This window comes from Pipistrellus kuhlii, unplaced genomic scaffold, assembly GCF_014108245.1.
Source record: "Pipistrellus kuhlii isolate mPipKuh1 unplaced genomic scaffold, mPipKuh1.p scaffold_m20_p_24, whole genome shotgun sequence".
Lineage (NCBI taxonomy): Eukaryota > Metazoa > Chordata > Mammalia > Chiroptera > Vespertilionidae > Pipistrellus > Pipistrellus kuhlii.
This window is the reverse complement of record NW_023425523.1, coordinates 8440066-8464669: the sequence shown is the minus strand read 5'-3', so window position 1 is coordinate 8464669 and position 24604 is coordinate 8440066. Positions and strand designations below refer to the sequence as shown.

The following is a 24604-nucleotide window of genomic DNA, read 5'->3' as shown; positions in this document are numbered from 1 at the left end:
GGAAGTCAAATCTTGCTTTAAGAAATCATGTTTTGGGTGTGTTATGAGGATACAAGGAGTCATTTTGTGTTAGGAGAAGTCCCTTGGCATGCCTGAGTCTGTGTCCCAACTACCTTGGACTCAGGGGTGATGAAACAATTTGCAGATACCTTGTTCTTAAGCTGTTGGGGGTGGCAGCCTTATTCCTGGCAGTCATGACCATTGCTGATCTCACATCAAATTGCCTGTTTCCTGGCAGGTGTTAGGTATCTGCCCCTGAGTTAGAAGCTTAGATGATTCAGTGTTTCTGCCTTGCCTTCACCTTATCTGAGGAGCATGGGTAGAAAGGTGTTCTTTCTTTGTTTCTTTCTTCTCTCTTTGAAAAATTACATTCTAGGAAAGATTTTCGACGATCTCACTAGATCAAGAAGTTCAAATAGGGCCATCTTACATCTGAGAAGTAGACATGAAAGGCGGGGGATGTACATTTCAACTGGGCACTGCAAGAGGGATGGGTTGGTCCTTATTGTTCGTCCATGGTTAATTCTACAGCTTATCCAATCATCTGTTGAAGGACATCGTGTGAACAAAACTGCTCTACAGATGTGTATGCAGGTTTTGGTGTGGATGTATTTTGAAACCAGTTGGATGAATTTCCAGGGGTGGTGTTATTAGATCTTATGGTAAAATTTAGTTCTGCAAGATCTTGAGTCAGTTTTGATAAGCTAGCTATTTTGAGGAATTTTTATATCTCACTAAATTTTTTCTCTGACTTATCCTCTTAGAAGTCTGTCAGCCCTCTCTGTCCAGGCAACAGTCATCCACTTCCTCCCAGGAAATCCGAAGAGCTTTTCTCCCTAGAGATTTTCACAATTTTTACCCAGGTTTCTTTATTTTCTTTTATGATTTTTTTTTTTTTTTTGTGGAGGGACCTAATAGCCCATGTACTTTTCTTATCTCAGAAAGACTCTTATAAGAAGTGTCTGATTCATTCAATTTCTGGCCTGACATCCTCGGTCTTACTAGCACATACTATACTGGCTAAGTTCATATTTTTTATTGGCTCTTGAAATCACTCCTTTAAATACTCTGATAAAAGGGAAGTATAGACATACCTCAGATATATTGTGGGTTTGGTTCTAGACCGCAATAAAGCAAATACTACAATAAATATCTGAGGGAACCACTTAAGTGTGGTTCAGTCTATAGGAAACATTTGGTGATGACACCGTCGACACCTGGCCTTAAGGTGCTGAAATGATGTCTCTGGTTAATGGTCATGGTTAATGGTTATGGTTAATGGTAATCTTGGTCCAAACCCCTTCCTGACTGACAAGTACAAGAGCAGTTTCTGGGAACCTGGACTATTAACTGAAGGGGTGTGCTGCTGGGTTGATTCAGTGATCCTTGACTTCCTATGCCTCCTCTTCATCTTTCTCTCCCTCTTCTTCCTCTTCTTCCTCCTTTTGAAATGATGAAACCAAGTTCTTGGAAAGTTTCCTGATTATTGGCCAAGACAAGGAAGCTGCAGCAACATCGCTTTAAAATGTTAATACACAAGAGTGAGTCTGCCCTACTGACGGCAGGTAGATTTTGTAAAGATATGAAAGGAGGAGTAACCACAAATGGCCCGGTCATCAGGTATCCAGTGACTGATGTACACCAACTGGACAGATAAGAGAAGATAATGTGGCAGGTGGAGGGGTCTGGAGGCCTTAAGGAGGACAGGCAACAACCAGAAAAAATATTTTAGAAATGACTGTCTTTAAAAACCTAAAACCTGTTTGTAGAGTAAGAGAAAGCAAATATATATGATCAGCTTAAGGTCATAGTTTCACCTCCATTTCTGACTTTTAGTGTTCTGACCTAACTCTTCCTCTCAATCCTTACATGTGATGGAGTGAGTGTTAAATGGTATTTTTATTTATTGTACATTTGCTTCTTGCAATTTAAAAACTGGTATTTATGTATGGAATAAAAAAGGCTTTATTTTCTGATAAGGAAATTGTAAGAATTTCTTGAAGTATCAGCAGGCTGGGGCTGTGTTGGGTCAGGTGGGAGGGAGAGATGCTGATCCTATAACAAGTGTGTTCCCACATTACACAGTAACATAAATTCAGTGCTGTCACTTGATTCCTATCTCAGATTGGGCCTTCTCATCAGCCATAGTTCAAAACGAAATGTTACAGTACCTGATGGGGCAGTCAGGAAAAGAGGCTAGTTCAGGTCCAAGATCTAGTAGAGAAACGGTGAAAAGACTTTTGAGAGTTTACTCTGAAAAAGCAGAAGTTAAACCTGTATCCAAGATTGGAGAACATACCAGAACATTGTTTCCCAAACTCTAGTTATTCTCTTAAGGCCCAGTATACTGATTCCTCACATGTTTCATATAACCTTCTTCATATTTTTATATTTAAAATCACTTTATATACCAACTTTTTGAGTTTCTGACTTCACTGGTCATAGGAAATTATGGCCATGAAATGTCAGATGAAATATTCAAGTTATGTATTTAATGCAGAATTAACATAGACATACAGTCCATGTTTGAGTTATTCTGTTCCCATCTAAGGCCATCTCCCATAACACAAATGGTATTCCTGCTTTTGGAGATGCTGTTAGGAATTGAGGACTAAAAAATTTCCCCTGTAGGCAGATGAAACATTTTCAAAAGGCTTTTTATAAATAACTTCAGTGCCTCGTTGTGTGGTCACTTCTCATTTGAGGCACAGAAGATCTCAGGACAGGGAGTGTGTGATCCTGAAAAGACCCTGGCTGGTACCTCAGGTACTTCCTGATGGAAGGAAAAGAGCGGAGGGCACATTTCTCAGGAGATTCAACTACCCCCACTAGGTGGGCACCACCAAAACAGTGCACCCTGAGAGCTGGTGTGTCGGTCTGTAGTGCCCATTAACCTGAGAACAAGGAAGGACTGCATCTTGTTCTCTCTACCGTAGGCAACATCTGAGGGAGACACCTGGGTGTGGTTCAGCAAATAGACTTTAATGAATGTTTGTGATTTTGGTTCGCTTCTCTGCATTTCATTAAATGATGATTAAGAGTTCCTTTAAAAATAAATAAAATAAAATATGAGCTCAAATGTACAACCGTGAGGGCAGTGAGGAGGAAAAGTGCTGAGGAGACTGATTCCCACACTGAAATCTGCCAGAGTATTTGAATAACAATAGCCAAAGTGTGGTCCCAGGAGATTCCATGTGGCAAAGGGGGTACTGATTCATCAAGAACAAAGGAATTGGCTCTGTGTCCTCTATTTGCAGAACCAAAACAGTGCAGATAGGACCAGGGAGGTCACCTTTTACTGAATGTCCCTAGTATCATGACGGGGAATCTACTGAGATGATCTGAAACCTTACCCCAGCCCGTTTTAGAAGGAGAAAAGAGGACTTGGGTCAGCAGGTCATAAGATCAAAGCCAAATGCACGAAAGGACATTTGGGGTAAAGAGAAAGGCTTTTATCAACCCAGCACGTACAACAAAATGACAACCAGCTGAAGTGGAACAGGGCAGAGAGTTTTATGACTCAAGGAAGGTGAACCATGGGAAAGGGTCTTCTCCCCTAATCAAAAAGGAGAGCCTTTGGGCCCCATTTAGAGAATCCCCCAAGTTCTCCCACAGCCCCAGGTCACTGGCTGAGACCTGAGTCAGGGCCTCCGTGAGTCATGAGCATGGAGCTCAGTGAGGAAAGTCTGCAGAGGATGCATTCTGTTTTCAGCGTCCCTGTCAAGCCTGTGTGGATGATTTGCATTTTGGGTTGGAAATGATTGGACTAGGTCAGTTTAGGGCTCCACTCACCCCTGGGTGGAGCGAGCACAGGCCCTATAAAGAGGCTGCCTGCGGTGGCACTGCCATCCTCCAGTGCCACTGCCATCCTCCCGGCGGCGAGTTCTGATATACGCGGAGAACGCGGTGAGTCTATTTCTAAAGAGTTCAACTGCTTTTCTGGTGCTTTCAACTGTTGCATTTACCTAAAGACAGCAAGTTTGGCATGTCCTACATCATGATCCTGGGTTTGATGCTACTCATTCGAGGAAACCTTAGAATGGGGTGCATTGATAGACTGTTTTCACTTGTTTTTAGGTAATTGGATTTCCTGTACAAAAAAAACACCAAAACAACAACAATAAATAATTGGGAAAACTTTGATATAAAGGAGAGGAAAGACAAAAGTATTTGTTGTTGTTGTTGTTGTTGTTGTTTTAATATATATATTTTGGTGTCCCTTTCATTCTCGTGTGAATTCAAAGGCTCTTTGCCTTGCTCCCAAACAGCCCTTCGTTGGGTGCCTAAGTCAGCCTATTGGGACCTCACAAGAGATAATGACGACAGGAATTCCTCGTATGTAAGGTTATTAGAACTTGTGATGGACTTTTCATGAAGATGTTATTTTCATACAAAACATATGACTTTATTCTTTCAGCAATGTGTTCTTTGGAAAAATTGTAAGCGGAAAGACAAGTCTTTCTCAGGGCTGATGAAATGATTTTATAAAGATGAAGGAACAGCCAGAGAGTCTTAAAGTGAACTTAAGAGATAAAAGCATAATTCTTTGAGACTGGAGAGATGAATCTCAAGGTATTAGATAAGGTTCTCTCTCTCCAGGAATGCCTTCTTGTGATCACTGTCATATACTTTCGTTCAGGTTTTAAGACTCCAGAAAGATGTCTTATCAGCAGCAACAGTGCAAGCAGCCCTGCCAGCCACCTCCTGTGTGCCCACCGAAGTGCATGGAGCCATGCCCACCCCCAAAGTGCCCTGAGCCATGCCCACCCCCAAAGTGCCCAGAGCCATGCCCACCCCCAAAGTGCCCTGAGCCATGCCCACCCCCAAAGTGCCCAGAGCCATGCCCACCACCAAAGTGCCCTGAGCCATGCCCACCTCAGCTGTGCCAGCAGCAATGCCCACCTGTGCAACCTCCTCCGCCATGCCAGCAGAAGTGCCCACCCAAGAGCAACTAACAGCAGGGACAGAGAAGAATAAGGACAGCTGGCTCACCTCGTTCCCCAGCCCCTCCTTCATCTTCTCTTCAGAGCCCATCATGGATGCAGAAGAGGCTCTTCCTCCCTTCAGCCTGATGTGCCCATAACGATTCCTGATGGTGATTGGTTTTCTTCCTGAGTCTCCTCTGGAAGGAAAGGAAGCTGAGAAAGGGCAGTCCTCCACTGCACCTGTGTTCCGTTCCCCAGCTTCAGAAGGAAGAGCAGCAGCTGTCCTCCTGAGGGGGAGGGAGGGCCACAGAGGGTTCCCTCAATGGCTTCTGTGTCTTTGATCTTGTGATCTGGGCAGAGGGCTCCTACCACCTGAGCAACTGTACCTATTCTTCCATTTCCTGAATAAAGCATATTTGTGATGGGATTATATGTTTTTTTCTTCTTTTAAACTTTAAATTCACTTTCCATTTACTATAACAGCACAGAAAAGAGGTCAAAGTATGTCATTTTGACACCTACTTTGAGAGATGCCCTGCGAAGTAGAGAGAGATGGCTCCGCTGCTCCACCTGTTCATGCATTCACGGTTGCTTCCTGTATGAGCCCTGACTGGAGAGGAAACCTGCAACCATGTTTCAATCAACGGAACCATTCAGATAGGGCAGCTTTTTGTCTTTAAATATTTTTTTAATCCTCGCTCAAGAACATGTTTTTATAATTTTAGAGAGAGAGAGAGAGAAAGAAAGAGAGAGAGAACATGGATGTGAGAAACATTGATTGATTGCCTTCTGAACATGGCCCAACTGGGAATCGTACCCTCAACCTAGGTATGTGCTCTGACAAGGAATAGAACCTGCTCCCCTTTTGGTCTATAGAATGATGCTCTGAACAACCAAGCCACCCAGCCAGGGCTCAGCTGGGGCAGTTCTTGAGGGTATTAATGAAGAAAATGTGAGCTTAGATTAAAAGACTTTGCTATTTCAAGAATACAAACAACTTGGTGTCCCTCCTTTCTTACTTCCCACGCTACCCATTTCATGTGTAGGCAATGCAGCTCACTTAAGAGGAATAATTTCATGAGGTATATATAAGACCCAGAGAACAATGAATAAAGGATTCTCTCCCGGAGAATATAGCAAACCCAATAAAGGCAAAGAGGAGACTGAATACAGAAATTCTTATACTTTGCTATTCTTTTGAATGATGGTTATTTTCTTCCATCGTCTCCCAACCCCCAGCTTTACCAATGTAAAATTGATAAATGAAATTGTATATTTTAAACTAAATAAGATAAACTCTATTTTAAGTAAAGATAAAAATGAAAATAATAAAGAAATAAATGAATAAAAAGTAAGAAAAAATGAATTAATAAACTGAAAGTTGGTTCTTTGAAAAGATCAATACACTTGACAATTTTATAGGTAGACTGACCAAAAAGAGAAAAGACTCAAGTTACTGAAATTAGCAAAGAGAAGAAATCATTACTGACCTTATAGAAATAAAAAGGGTTGAAAGAATTCAGAGGGAAACAAGGCACTCAATGATGGTGAGATCATTTTAGGAAAGGAGCCTAGATTCTTTTATGACTGCATGGAGCAAGAGCCTTCCCAAATAATGCTAGACTTGGACACAAGTAAGAAATTATTTCTACTGGACCAAGCCACAACAATTTAGGGGGTGTTTGTTATAGCAGCTAGCCTATGCTAATAAATTATATGATTATGACACATTTCTTTGTTTGTTTGACTACTTTATTTTGATGCTAGGTGGCACTGTTTACTCTGATATGATAGTAGACCTTACCTACTGATAAAACAAGAAGACAGATTAATAAAACTTTTAGGATGAACATTTTTCAAATAGGTTTTAAAGAATGTGGTCAGGTAAAAACATGATGATCAAAACTATCACAATTGTTTGCTCATGGTTTTTTCATTATTTCATTTACAACCTAAGGAAAAATACATCTCTTTATACTTCTGCAGGAAAATTTGCTGTGCTCCCCAGGAATATAAAAAGAAACATAGAAATATTCATGCTTGATGTAAATATGAATATGTACACACACACACACACACACACACACACACACACACACATATATATATATATATATATATATATATATATATATATATATATATAAATGCATGGCTGACAATTCTACCATGCTTCATTTCTCTGTAAACATTTTATAAAAAATATATTTTATTAATTTTTTACAGAGAGAAAGAGAAAGGGATAGAGAGCTAGAAACATCGATGAAAGAGAAACATTGACCAGCTACCTCCTGCACACCCCCCACCGGGGATGTGCCCACAACCAATGTACATGCCCTTGACCGGAATTGAACCTGGGACTCTTCAGTCCACAGACCGATTCTCTATCCACTGAGCCAAACTGGTTTTGGCATCTGTAAACATTTTTATATTCTAGGAAGATGGGGTGGTGGGCTTTCCAGTCCTCACTGCCTGTGCTTCCTGCCACACTGTGTGTGAAGTGAAGTAATCAGTTTGCATCCTGAGGATACAGTAGATCAGCTTTGGTGTGTTACTCTGGGAAGCCCCCGATCTAGCTTGCATGGGTGTGTATGTGTTTGTGTGAGGGGTTGGGTGGGGAGGGAAGTAAATCCCTCTAGTCTAGATGAATGGAAATGCCCTAAGAATCCTCATTCCCTTCCTGGCAGAGTGGGCACTCAGTGAATGGGAGAGGATTGATCGATTTCAACATGGAGGCTGTGAGTCCTGGTGTATGTTTGAGAAATACAGTCACAGGTATCAGAAAGAAATGAGTGAGGAGGAGCAGCCTCACATATGTAGGAACAGCATCCTTTGAAATAAATAGAAATTGGCTAGATAAGTGAGCAATCTGAAGGCCAGGGGCAGGGCATTCAGGGTTAGACAGTCAGCGTCAGCGCGGACGGGCACGAACTAGACTCCAGTGTGACTCACTGAGTCGCAGGAGGCGAGCCCTGCTCCAGCCTTGGTTGCCCAAGGAACAGCTTCTGGGTGGCATTACACAACCTCCCAATGCCAGCCCAAGAAAAGTCAGCGGTGGGGTGGGGGTGGGGAGACCCACCACCCACCTACTAGCAGGACCCAAAGACTCTGAAAGTTGCCCTTTCTCACGAACCTGTCTGGGAACAGGTCCTATTTCACAAGGGAAGGGAATAAAGACATTGAGTCAGATCACGACACACACACACACAGTCAGGAGTGAAATGGAAAGTGCATTTAATGGGGGCAGAACAGAGCTGATCCGCATGTTTGCACCTTAAGCCCCTCTTCAGATGAATCCTGGGCAGCTGAAACTAAGGTTCTAAGGTACCAAGACCCTCAGCCTCATTCAGAAGCTCAGAGGCCCAGAGTGTTTGGGAAGGAAGGTTTCATAGCACATATGTTTAAGGGGGCGACTGAGGGAGGACTGTAACTCGGGGTGACAGCATACTAATTACAAGGAAAGTGGCACTCAAGCAGAATGGGAGAGGGGATGCAGCACTTGGTGGTTGGTTCCTCAAGGGCATGGGTCACATTACTTCTGCTTGGTCTGCTGAGTTGGTGCTGGGATGACGGTTGAGGGACAAGGCTCTGGCACCTTGGTGTGGCAGGGCTCTGGCACCTTGGTGTGGCATGGCTCAGGCACCTTGGTGTGGCAGGGCTCAGGAACCTTGGTGTGGCATGGCTCAGGAACCTTGGTGTGGCAGGGCTCTGGCACCTTGGTGTGGCAGGGCTCAGGCACCTTGGTGTGGCATGGCTCAGGAACCTTGGTGTGGCACGGCTCCTTGGTTTGAGGAACACATGGTTCCTGGGGTGGAGGCTGGCAGGGCTGTTTCACCTGCTGCTGCTGAAGCTGGGGGTGTGTGGTGCAGGGCTGCTTCTGCTGGTGGGAACTCATGGTACACAAGAGGCTGGACCTAGAGACAGAACAGATGGTTTACACAGGGAATAACTAGGGAAGGAGCCACATTCAATGCCAGTTCAGGTCTCCTAAGAAGCAAATGTTCCCCTTCCTCCATCTACGACTAAGAACACCCTGGCGATTTCTGAACCTTTGAACAGAGGGAACCAAAAGGCAATTTGTTCAGCTCCACTTTTGTTTAGGGCCTCTCCCAGTGCTCTCTTCCTGGCACCACTTAAAACCCAATTAGCAATGCAACACAGCCGCAGGCTCCTGGCAGAAATATGACAGCACAGTATTGGGTCACATGGAAATGTGATATGATTTTGGGGGGAAAAAACAACCACCCAGTAACTTCATCCTACCCACACATTTCTGAAAACAGAATGATTTATCACCTACAGAACCCCACTTAATCCCCCTCTAGCCCCGCTCACACCCTACTCTGCCTCAAGTGTTTCCTCCAGTCTGCTCGTTCAAGTACTACCTGAACATCATGGGTCACAGATGGCCCCTATGATCCTCATCTGATGCCTTAGAAGGCATTTCTAGAGCAAGCCTTCTCCTTCCCAAATTGCACAGCACTTTGCTTGTCCTTATTGCTTTATGCAGGTGATGTTCTACCTTGACTTTCTATTGCCCATGTCTTATTTTCCTGTATAAGTTGTAGTTTCTTGGAATAAATTCTCTGCTGTCTAAATTGTTCTTTTTAGCAGACAAAAGTACCAACATAATGCATTCTCATAAAACACTTTGGCGAAAGAATAAAATTATCTGCATTAAGGTTATCAATAAAGAAAGAGGTATGTCACTACAAGTTCTACCAACCAACCCTACGTTAGCAGGGTTTATCCTGCTAATGGAGGGTCTCACACAAGCCAGCCCTCTCCTCTCTGTCACCTCAAGAGCTGATGGGGCAGCCTTGATAGCATCTTAAGTCACTTCAAGAGCAAACTCTGATTGCATTTACAACAAAGCTATTCCTAGAGGTTATAACTCTGACAACAGAACTTCAATAGTGCCAAGGAGGTTCCAATAAAAAGAAAATACCTGGAGCAGATGGTAAGTGTTCGGAGGAAGGAGAGCTACCTGGTGTGCAGAGAAGAGCAGGCTGCGTGGTCTCTCGGGTCTGATGTACTATCCCCAGCCAGCTGGCTTTTTATAGATGGAAACCCTTCTCAAGGAAATGGGATTTTTTTTTTTTTGACTGCTATGTCTTCATCCTTTGCCTATCAAGCATGATTCACGCCAGTCCCCTCATCTACCTGTTGGTTCAGTCTTTATGATGAAACCACCTACTTGACATTTTTTTGGCACTTGCTGTCTGGCAATGATGTCACTTGGGCCTTGTCCCCAAGGAGGGTCCTTTCCACCCAAGTGGAATGTTTACAGTGAGGGTGGTGTGGGCTGAAAGGCAAGAAGAGAGAGAAGTTCTAGGGCTGCCAGATGCCTGTTTCATGGAGGCCTGAATCCCTGACACAGTCCAGGTTTATTGAACTGCTTGGTATTGGAAGTGGATGTGGAGATAAGCAGTTGTTCCTGGTTCTGCTGGGAGGCCAAGAGCATGGTCCCATGAACTTTCCCAGGTGGAAAAAAAAAATCATTCTCTTCACCCATTCCTAAGTGTACCCAGGTCTGGGAGGGGAAAGGCGAGGCTCAAATGATTCGTTTGGCCCTAAAATTCCTTCACTCCAAGAGAGACCCTCAGAGTCAATAGTAGACAGGGGTATGGGAACCCCGATCAGTGATGGGGATGCTGATCAGTGAAAACCTGGAGAAAATAGCCATGTTCAGCAGCCCCAGAGAAACCTGGTCCTTTTACCCACCCACTTGTTCTGGCTAATATGCTAGTGGACCCTGAAGATGCTGCCTCCCAGTAGGACTCCTTCCTGGGAGCAACCCAGGAACATGGGGCCTGCGATTCCTGGACCCTTTATATCAGAGTCCCCTCTGCTTAAGATAAAATGAAAGTGAGGTGACCTATCCAGGCTGCCTTTCATACTCAATCTGTAACAAGCTGGAGTATTTGGAAAATCCAAGTTGTTCTTCAAACCCAGGTGTTTGTGTGCTCCCTCCTTTCTTTACTCTGCCCACCTATGTTTTGTGGAGTATCTGCTGGCTCTGCTGCTGTGTCACTTCCCCTGAACTGGAGCCCAGGACCAGCCAGCCACCACCAGGAGCTTTTCCCACTCATCTCCTAGTGATTATTCTGTTCTTCATCCCCACAAGGTGCTTGATAGATTGACATTATAGAATAGGTGGATGAATGAATGTCATTACTTTTATGAGATACCAGGAGGCTGCTTTGAGAACAGCTAAAAAGTTTCTTTTCTTTTTTAAAGAAAAAATATTTTTATTGATTTGAGAGCGAGAGAGAAAGGGAGAGGAAGAGAAGCATCCATTGGCTACTTCCTGCATGCCCCCTACTGGGAATAAAACTTGTATCCTGGGCATGCGTCCTGATTAGAAATTGAACCAGCGACCTTCTGGTGCATGGAGCAATGCTCAACCAACTAAGTCACAAGGAAGGGCACTAGGCAGTTTCTTATAAAAGTCACAAGCCACACTGTATGAGCTGAGAATAGGAGTAAGGGTTCAGCAAGAGGCAGCTGTTTCTACTACCATCCCCACCCTCCTATTTCCCTTCTAGAGTTGAAATAGCTATTTCACTTTGGGTTGGAGCACTGCGACCACTCAACCAGACCTGAGATTAAGACCTCTTGCATCAATGCATCAATTCAGCTCTGCTTTAGGCTTGCATACAAGCCTCTCCTCCCCTAAACTCTATATCTAAGGACCCGGCAAAGGAAATTTCAAGCATGCCCTGCCTCACGTCTTTCCTGGACCCACATCTTTGGTTGCCAAGGGGCAGGGGGAGGGACTGTCATTAATATTCTCTAGGTTTGACCTGATACACCTATCTGACTTGTGTGTGCTTTCCCCTAGACAACACCTTTTCCTTCTAGCATCTGAATTTCCTCTTTACCCTACTGCCCTTCTGTCTAAAGTACAGTCAATAGTTGAATACCACACCTTTTTATACTATAAATGGAAGCTCAATTTCTCCACCAGCAGTGCTGAATTAGCCAATGAATTTGCTGGAAGCCATATGGCTTCTGATTGCAACTAGCATCTCCCCAAATGCCTCTGACATTTTAATGCTTTTGTCTGGATGCTGCTAATGTTCTTAATTCCCAAAGCCTGATCTTTCTTAGTCTTACTAGTAACTGTACTAGACACCTTTTGGGCATCTCTACAAATTCTCTCTGCCCTACTTTGTATCCACACACTGCCCATGGCCCTTTCAATGGAAGCTCGAATGGGATTTATGCAAGATCCTCCAGTCCCTTCCTGATCTAAGTCATCTATGATGCTACAGTGCAGGATACCTATAGAAAATGCACTATTGAGTGCATAATCCAGGGAGAGTTAATGGGGGAAGAGTCCTCAGGATCAGAGTTGGCTTGAAGCAGGCACAGTGGGACTGAGGCATGACTCAATCCAGTGCCCAAGGAGAGTCCTGCTCTAGGCATGGCTGCCCAAAGTGACAGGCTCTGGGTTCCATTACACAATAGCCATTGTCATTGTTGAGATACCCCCTAAATGTAATCACATACTCATGGAAACACACACAGTACCAGGACAGATAGATGATGTCTACACCAACTCCTCTCTGATGACAGGTTCTGTCATGATGGAATGGCAGCAAACGGGGCAGAGTCACCCGATGACACACACAATCAGGAGTGGACACAAAAGTGATTTAATGGAGGGAGAGCAGGAAACAGGCATTTCTTCCCATTCAGATTCCTTCCACAGCTGAGCCCTGAGCAGCTGAGACCAACAAAACCACTAAGACCCCTGCTTAATTTAGAGGTGCATGGGACCTCTACAGCAAGTGTAAGGATGGTTTCATGGCACTAATTTTTAGAAGCAATTAAGAAAGGCATGGTGACTCAGGGTGAAAACATACTGACTATAAATTTACAGACAGTTAAGACACAGAAACAGAAGGGAACATGTTCAGTAACCTGTGGTCAGCTCCTCAAGGGCATGGCTGTGGACCACATGGCTTTACTTGATCTTTTGCTGGGATGGGCCCATAGTAACCTGGAACCTTAGTGTGACTCAGCTCTTATACTTGGCATAGATAAGTTGAGGAACCTCATTTAAATCTTGGTGGCTTCAGCTATTGGTTTGGGGGCAGGATTCGAGGTCCTTGGGCTGTCAGTGTGAGTGGATTGTTAACTCCAGTGTACCCACCAGATCAAAATTGGGATGGAGCTGTGGGGAGAGATGAGACATATGGGCTACCCAAATCAGGATGTGGCATCCCATCCTTGGGCTGCTGACCTGGGACCCATTGCAGAGCCTCGGGAATGTTTTTGATTGGCAGAACATAGAATTATTCTAGCAACATCTTCACTGACTTTTGTATTTTCTAATGAGAATTAAAAGTTCTAAAAAAAATCAAATAACATTGTATAATGCATAATGTGGAAAACAGAACTATTTAAAAAATGAACACTAACATACAAGCAGCCAGAAATAGCCATAGTTACATTTTGCTTTATTCATTGTTGGTATATTTTTGCTTTACTACTGAAGTGGGTGCATGTGGTTTTTTCCTGTAAACCCAGACACAAGGACCCATTATTAAAAATATGTTTTTGCTTATATTGTTTAGTACCTGCTTTTGTAATAATATAATCTGAACTTTTCCCAATAAGACTAATCATTTTTCTACAACAATCTTTTTAATGCCTGTAGTATAATCCCAGCATAGACATCTTATTCGCTGTTGCATTATCTATTGATATGCATTTAAGCGTCATCAACTTTTTTTATATTAGATACAGTGCTGAAACAAATATCCTCATGTATAAAATAATTGGGTACATGCGTGAATATTTCCTAAAAATAAAATTCTGGAATAAAATGATCATTCAAGAGTCAGGTAGATCTTGAAACCTTTTGATTCTTTCCTTCCAAATTCTTCTTTATGATATTTAAACTATATTTATAAAATCTGTATATTACAGAGTTCATTTCTCCATGAATAATCAGCCTATTTAGCTGTGAGTGGTCTGTAGTTATCTCTAGACTCTTCCAGTATTGAAATCAGAAGTAATATGAAGCTACTTCAAATGTGCATACGAGGCAGACCCAAGACACGTCATTCCCTTCTGCCAGGGTGACAACTACTCACCACCTTGTAAAAACTTGTTGGACAGTTTCTGTCTTACAGTTTCCAAAGGTCTCTGAGTTCTTGCCAACTCTGTTTGGAGTACTTGTGCCTCACGTCACTCAGATACTATCTGTCACCCGCCTCACACCTGCTTGGTGTTATGAACCATCAACTTTGTCAAGAAATGGGCTTCTCTTCCCAGTGACCACTGCAGCCATTCTGAAATTTTATGTTGGCTTTACTGGTTTTGGGAAAAAATCTCCCTAAAATCCATAACCCACTCAACAAAGGCCTGAAAATCTATTGGAGCCGAAACTGGTTTGGCTCAGTGGATAGAGCATAGGCCTGCGGACTGAAAGGTCCCAGGTTAGATTCCAGTCAAGGGCATGTATGTACTTTGGTTGCGGGCACATCCCCAGTAGGGGGTATGCAAGAGGCAGCTGATCAATGATTCTCTCATATCGATGTTTCTAACTCTGTCACTCTCTTCCTCTCTGTAAAAAATTAATAAAACATATCTTTAAAAAAAGTGGCTGCAGGAGAAAGTGAGGGTCTAGATATTTAGAGAACTGGGTTCTGGGTGTGATTCAGAAACAATTTCTGGTTGGCCTCAGTCTTATTTTCCTTTCTGGATATTAGTTTCTTCATCTGGAAATTCAGGGGCTGTACTAGGTGCTATTTAACTCTCCTGACATTTTACAGCTTAATGACCTGCTTTCCATCAGTTCATGGCTAGTTATCCACCTCACTTGGATCACATACTCTTCCCTGTAATCTCTTCTTCAAACTCAGCTCCTTTTTCTAATCTCTTGATAAGTAGCTGTCCGTGGTTTATTTTGGGAGAAACACTATCTGAAGTGGGCGATGCGGTTGTATGTAGGTTTATATGAGGACCTGAATATTGTATCTCCCAGAGAAGCCTACAAATTCTCTGAGGGGAAGACACTGTATCTTCCCCTCCTTCTTCCTGGTATAGATAGTATCAGGCCTCCCTGCACATGATGGGTACCCAGCAAAAGATAACATTGTCTGAGCTAATGAGGACCAAGCTGTATGGATAATGAGGTGTGTGGGGCTAAATAAATGTACCTCTTTGCGAGTGTGTGTCTGTATGTGTTGGATGTCTGGAAGGTAAAATGAATGAAGAATACCAGAATAATTGTTCAAGTATGTAGCAGTGATGTTTTGGGGAATAAGCAGGAGACTTGGGGGAAGAGTCCTCAGGATCAGAGTTGGCTTGGAGCAGGCACCGTGGGACTGAGGCATGACTCATTCCAGTGCCAGAGGAGAGCCCTGCTCCAGGTGTGAATGCCCAAAATGACAGGCTTTGGATTCCATTACACAATAGCCATTGTCATTCTTGAGATGCCCCTTAAATGTAATCACACACACACACACACACACACACACACACACACACACACACTCATGGAAACACAGAGTAACAGGACAGGTAGATGATGTCTACACCAACTCCTCTCTAATTGCAGGTCCTACTCATGATGGAACAAGAAGGGGCAGATTTACTCACTAAGACAAGCAGCCAAGAGTGGGATTAAAATGCTTTAATATGCACAGATCAGGAAACAGGCATCGTTCTTCATCCAGACTGACTTTTCAGATGAGCCCTGAGCAACTTAGGACCAGCAGAGCCACTCAGGCCTTCTGCATAATCCAGAGGCTCAGAGGACTCTTCAGAGTGTGCAAGGAAAAGTCTCATAGCAAATATTTTTTTTAGGATGCAAATTAGAGAAAGAGTCTGACTGGTGGTGAGAACATACTGATTACAAGGTCTACAGATAATCAAGACACAGAAGCAGAAGGAAAGAAGGTATTCAGCATCTGGCGATCAACTCCTCAAGGGCACGACCGTGGTCCACATTACTTCTGCTTGGTCTTCTGGTGGGCTGGGCCAGGGATAACCTTTGAAGGAACTGGCTCAGGGTTCTTCTGCTGGCCAGGCTGAGGGACTTTAGGGTGGACTTGCTCAGGAAGCTTGGTGTGACCCTTCTCAGGAAACACAGGGTTGCCTGGTTGAGGATGCTGAGGGTAGTATGGCTCTGGAACTTTGGTTTGGCCTGGTTGAGGATGCTGGGGGTAGTGTGGCTCTGGAACCTTGGTTGGGCCAGGTTGAGGATGCTGGGGGTAGTGTGGCTCTGGAACCTTGGTGGGGCCAGGTTGTGGAACCTTGGTGGGGAATGGCTCCTTGGTTATAGGAACAAATGTTTCTTGAGGTGGAGGCTGGGAGGGCTGTTTCACCTGCTGCTGTTGAAGCTGGGGAGGTGGGTTGGAGGGCTGCTTCTGCTGGTAGGAACTCATGGTTCAAAGGAGGCTGGACCTAGAGACAGAAAAGTTGACCCAGTGATTTGGTAAAACAAGGAAAAAGAACAAATTTAACACTCAATGTATCTGCTAGCATGTCCCTTCAGATGTGAGAGCCTCTCTTCTCTTTCTCTCTCTCCTGAATGAATGGAAACTTTGTTGATCCCTATGCCCTTTCAAGGAGAGAAGCTTAAAGGTGCTTTATTCTGCTCCATATGCGTGGACTCCAGGCCTATCCTTCCTTTCATCCTGGTGATTCTGAAAATCTACATTGGAAGCATAACACAACATTGGCTCCCAGGATTGATTGAGTCCCCAGAATTTTAATAATTTGGGAAGATGATAAAGTCAAAAGTCTAAGCTCTACCCTCTCAAGTCCACCATATAACTCTCCTAAGAAAACTGCACACCAACCTGCCCTGAGCCACATGATTCCAACTCTGACTCTCTGTCCACATTGTCCCCTCTGTGCATACTTTATGGAAGGCTTTCCATCCTGTTTCTATTTTCACACATGCTCACCCATCCTCCCAGACACTCTTTGCCAAATCCAAGTCACCTTCCTCATTTGCCACAGCAAAATACCTGCTTTGTCCTCTCTGTTAATTACTTTTCTTGAAGTATGTTTGTAAATTATGCCCATGTTCTACATTCTTTGATGGATAATAAGTTCATGGAGTAAAGAAATCCTATCATTTGAATATCCAAATCATCAGTGTCACAATATTTCAAATACTCAGTAATGATTTGAAGTATTAAAAGTCACTAAAAGTAACCTGAGCATGGTTTAGTCTCTATCCTGTAACTGAACAAATCGTCATTACAGAAACCATTCCCCTTTTTTAAATCCCAAGTTTCATAGTTAACAATCTGAGTGGGAAGTCCACAGACCTGAATATCACCTTAAACACAAATTACCATTGCATTTGAAGTAAATATTTTTTTAGCATGACAAACAGACTCCAAACAAATAAAATGCAATTGGGCACATATTAAGAAATTACAAGTAGAGAGACTCACCTGGTGCAGAGAAAAGTTCAAGCTGTCTGGCCTCTTGGGTCTGGTGGGGAGTCTCTGGCCAGCTAGTATTTTTATACAGAGTATGAGCCTTGCCTTAAGGAAGTAGACCTGTTTTTGGACTTCTCTACCTTTATTCCAGCTTTTGTGATGAAAATCTCTGGCTTAACATTTTTGGGCACTTACTCTTTGACAAAGTTTTTACCCTGGGCTTGGTCCCACTGTCTACCCTTTGTGATGAGGTTGGTATGGATAACAGGATTCCTGGGCTGTGATGAGTTATGTCAGGGGGAAGTTGTGGATTCTGGGACCAGGAACAAGTGTGTTTCCTGGACAGAAACCTAGTCTTTAGCTCAGATTAATTCTGTTTAATTTTCTAAGCGGATGTGGAGATGAATAATAGGTACTACTGGTTCTTCTGGGAGGCTCTGAAGAGTAGTAGGTGAATCACCTGATCTTCACGTAAGTGACTATTCAGTAAGGGACAATAAGTGAACAATATGCTGTTCCATTTCTTAGCAGATCCAGCCCTTTGGAGGAAAGGAAAGGCTAAAAATCCTGCTTTAGAAGTGAATTGTAAGAGAGAGTTCCTTACGACGCCATGTTGACCAAGGACAGTAGATGTCATTGGGGATGGAGAGCCAGGATGAACTGGGTCTGTTCAACATGATGCACAGTTCTGAAGACCTTGCCTCTCATGGGTTATCTTTTCTCATACACCAGTCATGTTCTCAGATCATGGTAAGATGAAACAGAGGTCACTAACCCAGAGTTGACCTCAACATGAAATCTTTTGCTAGGTGTGCCCCTGGAGAAATCCAAACATCCTTAAAACTCAAGTATGTAGATGGCACCTCCCTTCCCACTTCTTTACTCCTATGTTACTTACCATGAACTTGAACCTTCAGGCAGAGCCAATACTATGAGGTCCTTCCATCAGTTATCCAAAGGTCTATTTATCCTCACACTAGTCTGATGGATGCTAAGTCAATGGAAAATTGTCATTTTCCCTGATGGATGTGTAGTTTCATGGAAGGAAGGAAGGAAGGAAGGAAGGAAGGAAGGAAGGAAGGAAGGGAGGGAGGGAGGAAGGAAGGAAAAGTCATTGTTTTAGAGAGATGTCTATAAATTGCTTTGATAATCATAAAGCAACTACTTGAAAATGACTCACTTTCTTATGACAGGTCTCATGATATAACCTGAGAAGAAGGTGAGGGCTCATCGTCCTCTTCCCTGCTTCCTTTCCCACCCATCTTCTCTCTGCTAGTGTTGGACTAGTCACCTACCTCTGGGATAGTGCCAGTGCCACCATGATACCTAAACTCCACTTCCTGGTATCACATTAGCTCTCCTCTGGGGTTGGGTCTCAGGAACCTCTGACAGAAGGAGCTTGATCAGGCTCTGCTGTTTCACCTGGGATTTTTATGTCCTGAAGTACCTACTCCTCTGTATGAATCTGGGTCTTTCTTGTGTCCTATCTTGATTCTGGACTTTGGTTCTAGAAGAAATGCCTTTCTCATTTTCTATTTTTCTTTCCTGAGTGGGATTTCTCCTGCCCTGTCCTGATATCTTGTTCACTCTTATAAAAGCCTCTCTGGCTTCAGCCTCTAGGACTTCTAATTTTACCCAATCCTGTTGTTCCTGTTTGTTTGGACAACATACTCAGTGTCTGGGTGTTAAGGCTCTTTCTGCCCTTCAGAGAAGCTTGGTTTGTTCACCAGTGTGCATGCACTAAGGAGACTGACCCCCACTGCAGAGTGTGAGTTCCATCACTTCTGATGGAGAGTCCTGCTTCCAGAGGGACGTTGACCTTTCCTGGCCCCTTTGCTGGCATTCAGAAGCTGCTGCTTTCCCCATATCGGTGGGCTAGGCCTTGCTTGAGACCTGAATGTGGACAATATTGGGTAACTTTAAAAGTCTCTGGGCCTTGCTTTTTTATCATGATTGTGTAGACTGTTCCCACATAATTCCTTGGATTCTTTTTTTCTTTTCTTTTTTTCTTGAGCCTAGGTTCCAGCATAGCAACCGCCTGCAGCCCAATAGAAACTCCCTTCCTGAACAGTTCTCATCTAAACCAGATACTGTCTTCTGTTTTCTTTCACATACATGGAGACTCAAGATGCTGCTGGGACAGAGGAAACCAAGACCTTCCCATGCAGAGACCCAAATGTACATGTCTTTATCTGCACAGGTGACATCTGCATCCAAGCCAGAAACATGCAGTTTATCTCCTGTGTGTAGTTTGTACCTCAAATTCCTCACACAGACACAGTATCCTACCTTCTCCTGTTAGCTGGGTGAATGGCATTCTACAGATGGAGAGGAAGGAGCAAGGGAAGAGGAGGAGCTCAGACCGGTCAGAGAACTCTACCTCTGCCAAGTAACCTTGAGGTCACAGGTTCAAGGCAATGGGCAAGACTAGAATCCTTGGTTGTGAGTGTGGTGGAGGGAGTGGTGTTCTGGGGATTTTTCACAAAAAAGGTTTAGGATTGTATTGGGGTTTATATGAGATATCATTTTTTAAAAGATGTGATCCTCTCCCCATCCTTTGGGGTTGCTGGCATAGAAACTTGCTATAGGACTCATGAAGTTTCTGGAATAAATGTTTCCTCTACTTTATCAACATCTTGGAGTTCTTTAATTTTTTTAAAATTTAAAACAAGTGTCAACAATAAAAACATTTTCAATTTATGGTATTGAAAATGATTAAAATATAGGGGTGTTCAAAGAATAAAATAAACAATTCCTTTTACTGTCCAGCCTAACATAGCCACTGTTGATATTTTGCTCTATTTATACTGGCAGATTTCAAAAGATATGCATGGAGACATACATTTTAACAAAGGTAAAACTATGTAATTATGTGTTACATGCCATTATATTTTAAATGACCTTGACATTGTCTGCACATTTTTCCATATGACTAAATATTACTTTATGACCTTAGTATATTCCATGACATAGATACACAATAACTTGTTCAATTAATTTTCTCTTTGGGGGAACTTATTTTGTTTTCCTTCCATCCTTTTATTTCCCTTTTTTTGTTATTATAATACATTGTTGAAATAATTCTCCTTATAAATAAATCTTTGTGCTCATCAATGCATATTTTCCAGTGGAATACAGAGGGTATGCAAATGTTTAAGGATTTTGATTCATTTTGCTCAACTCTTCCTATGATGGTTCCTTGATTTTATACCCTTCCAACTGCGTATCACCAGTCAGTGTCTTCGACTGTGGTCAGCCCATTTAAGGTTGACTGTTCCTGTAGATATTAGTGACATTTTCCATCATGTCAATGTATAATAATTTGAAGTCACCTGAACATGTGCAAACCTCACAAACCCAGATGATGTTGTCCTCTCCTGCCAGTCTGATAATGACTCCTGAACCTGCAGAGCTCTGTTGAACACCTTTTCTCTTATCATCTCCAAATCTGTACTTCTTCCCAAACCTACCCGAGGGCTGTCCATCATGCAGGCACTAATGTTGACCCCTGGATATCCGTTTGTTGATTTGGAACATGAATGAGCTGTGACAGATGCTCTTTAAGCCTTTCATTTTACATCTTAATGACCTGGTCTCCCTCAACTTTATGGTGACTTTTTGTCTTATCTGTATTAACCTCTGAAACCTTCCTAAATGCTTATTTTCTTTTTTTTTTTCCTATGATTCGTTTGCTTTTATGTTCTACTCTGTGAGGTACCTATATCTGTGTGTGGGTGGGGGGGGGGAGAGAGAGAGAGAGAGAGAGAGAGAGAGAGAGAGAGAGAGAGCAGGCACTGTGGAGTCCACTCTCCTGCAGCTCTGAGGTCTTCATATTGGGCATTCAGTGAAAGATAATCAGCATGCATATGTGTGTGTTGTGTGATTTGGGGCATTTGTGTGCTGTGTAGTGTGTGTGTGTGTGTGTGTGTGTGTGTGTGTGTGTATAGGAGTCTACCTGAATGTGTTTCTCTGTCATGAGAGTATGGGTAGGGGTGTGTGTGTGTGTGTGTGTGCCTGAGAGTGAGTGTTTAAGTGCTTGCCTTCCATGAGTTGTGGTATGAGGAAGGGAGGATGAGTGGAGAACAGATAATCATGTTGGAATACATGCAAGCACTATTTCTTTGGAATAATAATAACAATAATAATAATAAATAATAGAATAAAGTGAACAAAATGAAGGCTATTTGGCAACAAGGATTGAGAGGCAGAGAGGGCTTGTCACCATCTATATTCAGATATGATGCACTCAGGGACAAAAAGAAAGCCCTACTCTGGCTGAGGCTGCCCAAATAGACTCTGGGTGGCCTTTACCGCTCTCCCATTGGCAGCACAGGAACATCTGGTGAATACAACAGCCACACACACACATCTGCATGTTCTCAGTGCTTACATCAGGCACCTTCTGACACCCCTCCTCACCAGCCCTACTGTGTACAGTTCTGACTTCATGTTGGGAGGCCAGTGTAAAAAGCTGAGTAAGCCAATGACACACGTAGCCAGCTATATTGTTACAAACGATTTAATGGGGGCAGAGCAGGGAAGAGTCACTTGATTTCTCCTCCCTCCAAAAAAAATCACTCTTCAGATGAGCCCTGGGCTCAGGAGCCCTCCAAACTGAGTGTGAGGGACATCCTTCTGGAGGGTACAAAGAGGGGGGGGATTATGACAGCATGCTAATGGCAAGTGGGACAAATAAACAGAATGGGAGAGGGGATTCAGCATTCAGCGGTTGGTTCTTCAAGGACATGGACCACATTACTTCTGCTTGGTCTGCTGAACTGGTGCTGGAGTAACCTTGGTGTGGCATGGCTCAGGCACCTTGGTGTGGCAGGGCTCAGGCACCTTGGTGTGGCACGGCTCAGGCACCTTGGTGTGGCATGGCTCAGGCACCTTGGTATGGCATGGCTCAGGCACCTTGGTATGGCATGGCTCAGGCACCTTGGTATGGCATGGCTCAGGCACCTTGGTGTGGCAGGGCTCAGGCACCTTGGTGTGGCAGGGCTCAGGCACCTTGGTGTGGCACGGCTCAGGCACCTTGGTGTGGCATGGCTCAGGCACCTTGGTATGGCATGGCTCAGGCACCTTGGTATGGCATGGCTCAGGCACCTTGGTATGGCATGGCTCAGGCACCTTGGTGTGGCATGGCTCAGGAACCTTGGTGTGGCATGGCTCCTTGGTTTTGGAGACACATGGTTCCTGGGGTGGAGGCTGGCAGGGCTGTTTCACCTGCTGCTGCTGGAGCTGGGAAGGTGTAGTGCAGGGCTGCTTCTGCTGGTGGGAACTCATGGTTCAAAGGAGGCTGGACCTAGAGACAGAATAGTTGGTTTAAAAAGGGATTAGTTAGAGAACAAGTCAAATTCAATGCCAAGTAGGATTAATTTTACAAGAGTGAGCCTCATCTCTCCCCTGGCTGCCCTCTTACATTTGAGAGTAAAATATGCTTTGGCAATGTCAGGACCTTCTCGGGGGGAGGAGCTTAAAGGCAGTTTGTTGGTTCCATTTCGGTGGAATTCCTTCCTCAGCTCCCTTTCTTCCCCAGGATTTGTCACACTCCTACTGACAAGTGGGTCTTTTGGAAAATGATATCTTAGAAATGACTGAAATCTACCCATTCCTAGTACTACACAGCACTGTCACTCATAGGATGACTCTATATGAATTCTAGCTCCTGCAACCTGACTTTGGCCTTTGCTTACACAGCCCTCTCTGAAATTCTTTCCTTCCCATCTTTGCTGTCCAAATGCTACTCCATTGTAGCTCATATCATGTGCCATCACTTGGAGTTCTTCATGAGTGGAGTTTCCCAACTGCCACAGCCCTTCCCTGTCCCCTCCTCATACCAGTCACTATCTATCTATCTATCTATCTATCTATCTATCTATCTATCTATCTTATCCACCCCCCCCCACTAGATTGTGAGTTTGTTGAGTAATTTCTTATGGGTATGTGTTACCCGAAGTGCTTAAATATAATTAAGGCTCTGTAGAGGTCTATAATATGAATCAAAATGTTATAATAAGTTTCATGAACAGAGAGGACAGTGGTGTTTCTGAGTCTCTGGGCCTGAGTTCTAGTTGTAAACCTGCTTTTAACTATGATGGAATCTCACACTGGTCTGTCCCCTACCCTGAGCCCCGTTTCAAAGCTGCCCACTGAAATGACTGACTTAACCACCTATTAAGTCCTCTTCAAACTCAAACTAGATTTTCAAGGGCTAATGCTTTAATTTAAAATACAAATACCCCAATAGTAAATACAAATACAAATACCTCACTCGCTATTCAATACCCTGTACCAGCCCTCTTACACATTTGCCTATGCCCAGTTTCTAATAATGAAAAAAGAACCAAGAATTTCACATTGGTTCCAATCAGAGACTCACCTGGTACAGTGAAGAACAGGTTCGGTTTCCTGGTCCCTTTGATCTGGTGTAAAATCGATGGCCAGCTGGCTTTTTATAAGATGACTGAGCCCTGCCTTTGGAAAATAGGATCATCCCAGGCCCCTATGTTTTCATTCCTTACTTGTCAACGATGATTCACCCCACTCCCCTCAATTACCAGTTGGCTCATCTTTTGTGATGAAAACCACCCACTTGGTAATTTTTGGCACTGGCTGCCTGCCAACAATGTCACCTGGGCCTAGTTCCCAAGGCCACCCTCCCCCGTGTACCCAAGTATAGGACTCGTGTTGGTGTGGGGTGAGCCATAGGTTTCCTGAGGAGTTTTATAAGTTAACCCTGGAAGGATATCTGAGTGCTTCTGTGATCTTGCCACCTTTCAGCTCTCTTTTTTCTTGAGATGGTTGCTTCTCATGTTCTGTGGGATAGAATCCATTTGGGCACATGAACAAGTGGAAAAGGGAAGGGGAGTGGAGGAACAGAGGAGTGGAGGTGGGCACCAGTTGCCTGTCTTATAAAGGTAGATGGATGCTAGAGATTATAGACTTGACTGAAGGGAAGACCCCTTGTCTGGAGGATTTAAGACCATTACATCCCTGTCTCCCATCTTTTTCCTAACTTCACTGAGCCACACCCATTCAGAATTACTTAATGATTATTTCCCCCAGCCCCACCCGTCCCGGACTGGTTGCTAACCTGGGTAAACCTGCTTTGCTTTCACCAACCACACCTTCACCTCTTTCCTATTTAAGAGATTTTCAAGGGCTAATCATCTTCTGGGATAACTTCCCCTCTACTCCACCCAGTCTTCTGGCCATGGCCCTTTCCTCCTTCCTTACCCAACTATACATCACCCCTATCCC

At 43.7% G+C, this 24604-nt stretch overlaps 3 protein-coding genes across 32 annotated transcripts; 1 reads left to right on the top strand and 2 right to left on the bottom strand.

The window, feature by feature from the left end:
• The first annotated feature begins 3698 nt into the window (after positions 1–3698).
• On the top strand, positions 3699–5350 carry LOC118727313 (small proline-rich protein 2H-like). The gene is made up of 2 exons (XM_036453089.2): positions 3699–3906; positions 4640–5350. The coding sequence occupies exon 2, from the start codon at positions 4659–4661 to the stop codon at positions 4953–4955; it is 297 nt and encodes a 98-aa protein (XP_036308982.1). The 5' UTR covers positions 3699–3906; positions 4640–4658; the 3' UTR covers positions 4956–5350.
• Positions 5351–8142: 2792 nt separating this feature from the next.
• LOC118727296 (cornifin-B-like) lies at positions 8143–23934 on the bottom strand. Of its 30 annotated transcripts, none has more exons than XM_045586765.1 (6): positions 23724–23906; positions 22472–22646; positions 22280–22399; positions 22087–22183; positions 20738–20739; positions 8143–8423 (listed from the first exon to the last, which is right to left on the bottom strand). In XM_045586765.1, the coding sequence occupies exons 2-4, from the start codon at positions 22625–22627 to the stop codon at positions 22097–22099; spliced, it is 363 nt and encodes a 120-aa protein (XP_045442721.1). In that variant the 5' UTR covers positions 22628–22646; positions 23724–23906; the 3' UTR covers positions 8143–8423; positions 20738–20739; positions 22087–22096. The 30 variants fall into 30 exon arrangements, with proteins under 30 accessions (XP_045442721.1, XP_045442723.1, XP_045442722.1 ...); XM_045586767.1 differs by having other exon boundaries at positions 22328–22399; positions 23724–23897; XM_045586766.1 differs by having other exon boundaries at positions 22304–22399; positions 23724–23896.
• LOC118727301 (small proline-rich protein 3) lies at positions 15562–17497 on the bottom strand. The gene is made up of 2 exons (XM_036453069.2): positions 17354–17497; positions 15562–16349 (listed from the first exon to the last, which is right to left on the bottom strand). Exon 2 carries the CDS (start codon positions 16328–16330, stop codon positions 15893–15895), a length of 438 nt encoding a protein of 145 aa, XP_036308962.1. The 5' UTR covers positions 16331–16349; positions 17354–17497; the 3' UTR covers positions 15562–15892.
• Positions 23935–24604: the final 670 nt, after the last annotated feature.

Excerpts from the sequence above, each read along its gene's own strand:
- LOC118727313 (XM_036453089.2), top strand. The coding sequence starts at position 4,659 with ATGTCTTATCAGCAGCAACAGTGCAAGCAGCCCTGCCAGCCACCTCCT.
- LOC118727301 (XM_036453069.2), bottom strand. The coding sequence starts at position 16,330 with ATGAGTTCCTACCAGCAGAAGCAGCCCTCCAACCCACCTCCCCAGCTT.
- LOC118727296 (XM_045586739.1), bottom strand. The coding sequence starts at position 22,627 with ATGAGTTCCCACCAGCAGAAGCAGCCCTGCACTACACCTTCCCAGCTC. Across the intron at positions 22,400-22,471 it reads CTGAGCCATGCCACACCAAG|GTGCCTGAGCCATGCCACAC; the intron begins GTGCCTGAGCCA and ends TGCCATACCAAG. Across the intron at positions 22,184-22,279 it reads CTGAGCCATGCCATACCAAG|GTGCCTGAGCCCTGCCACAC; the intron begins GTGCCTGAGCCA and ends TGCCACACCAAG.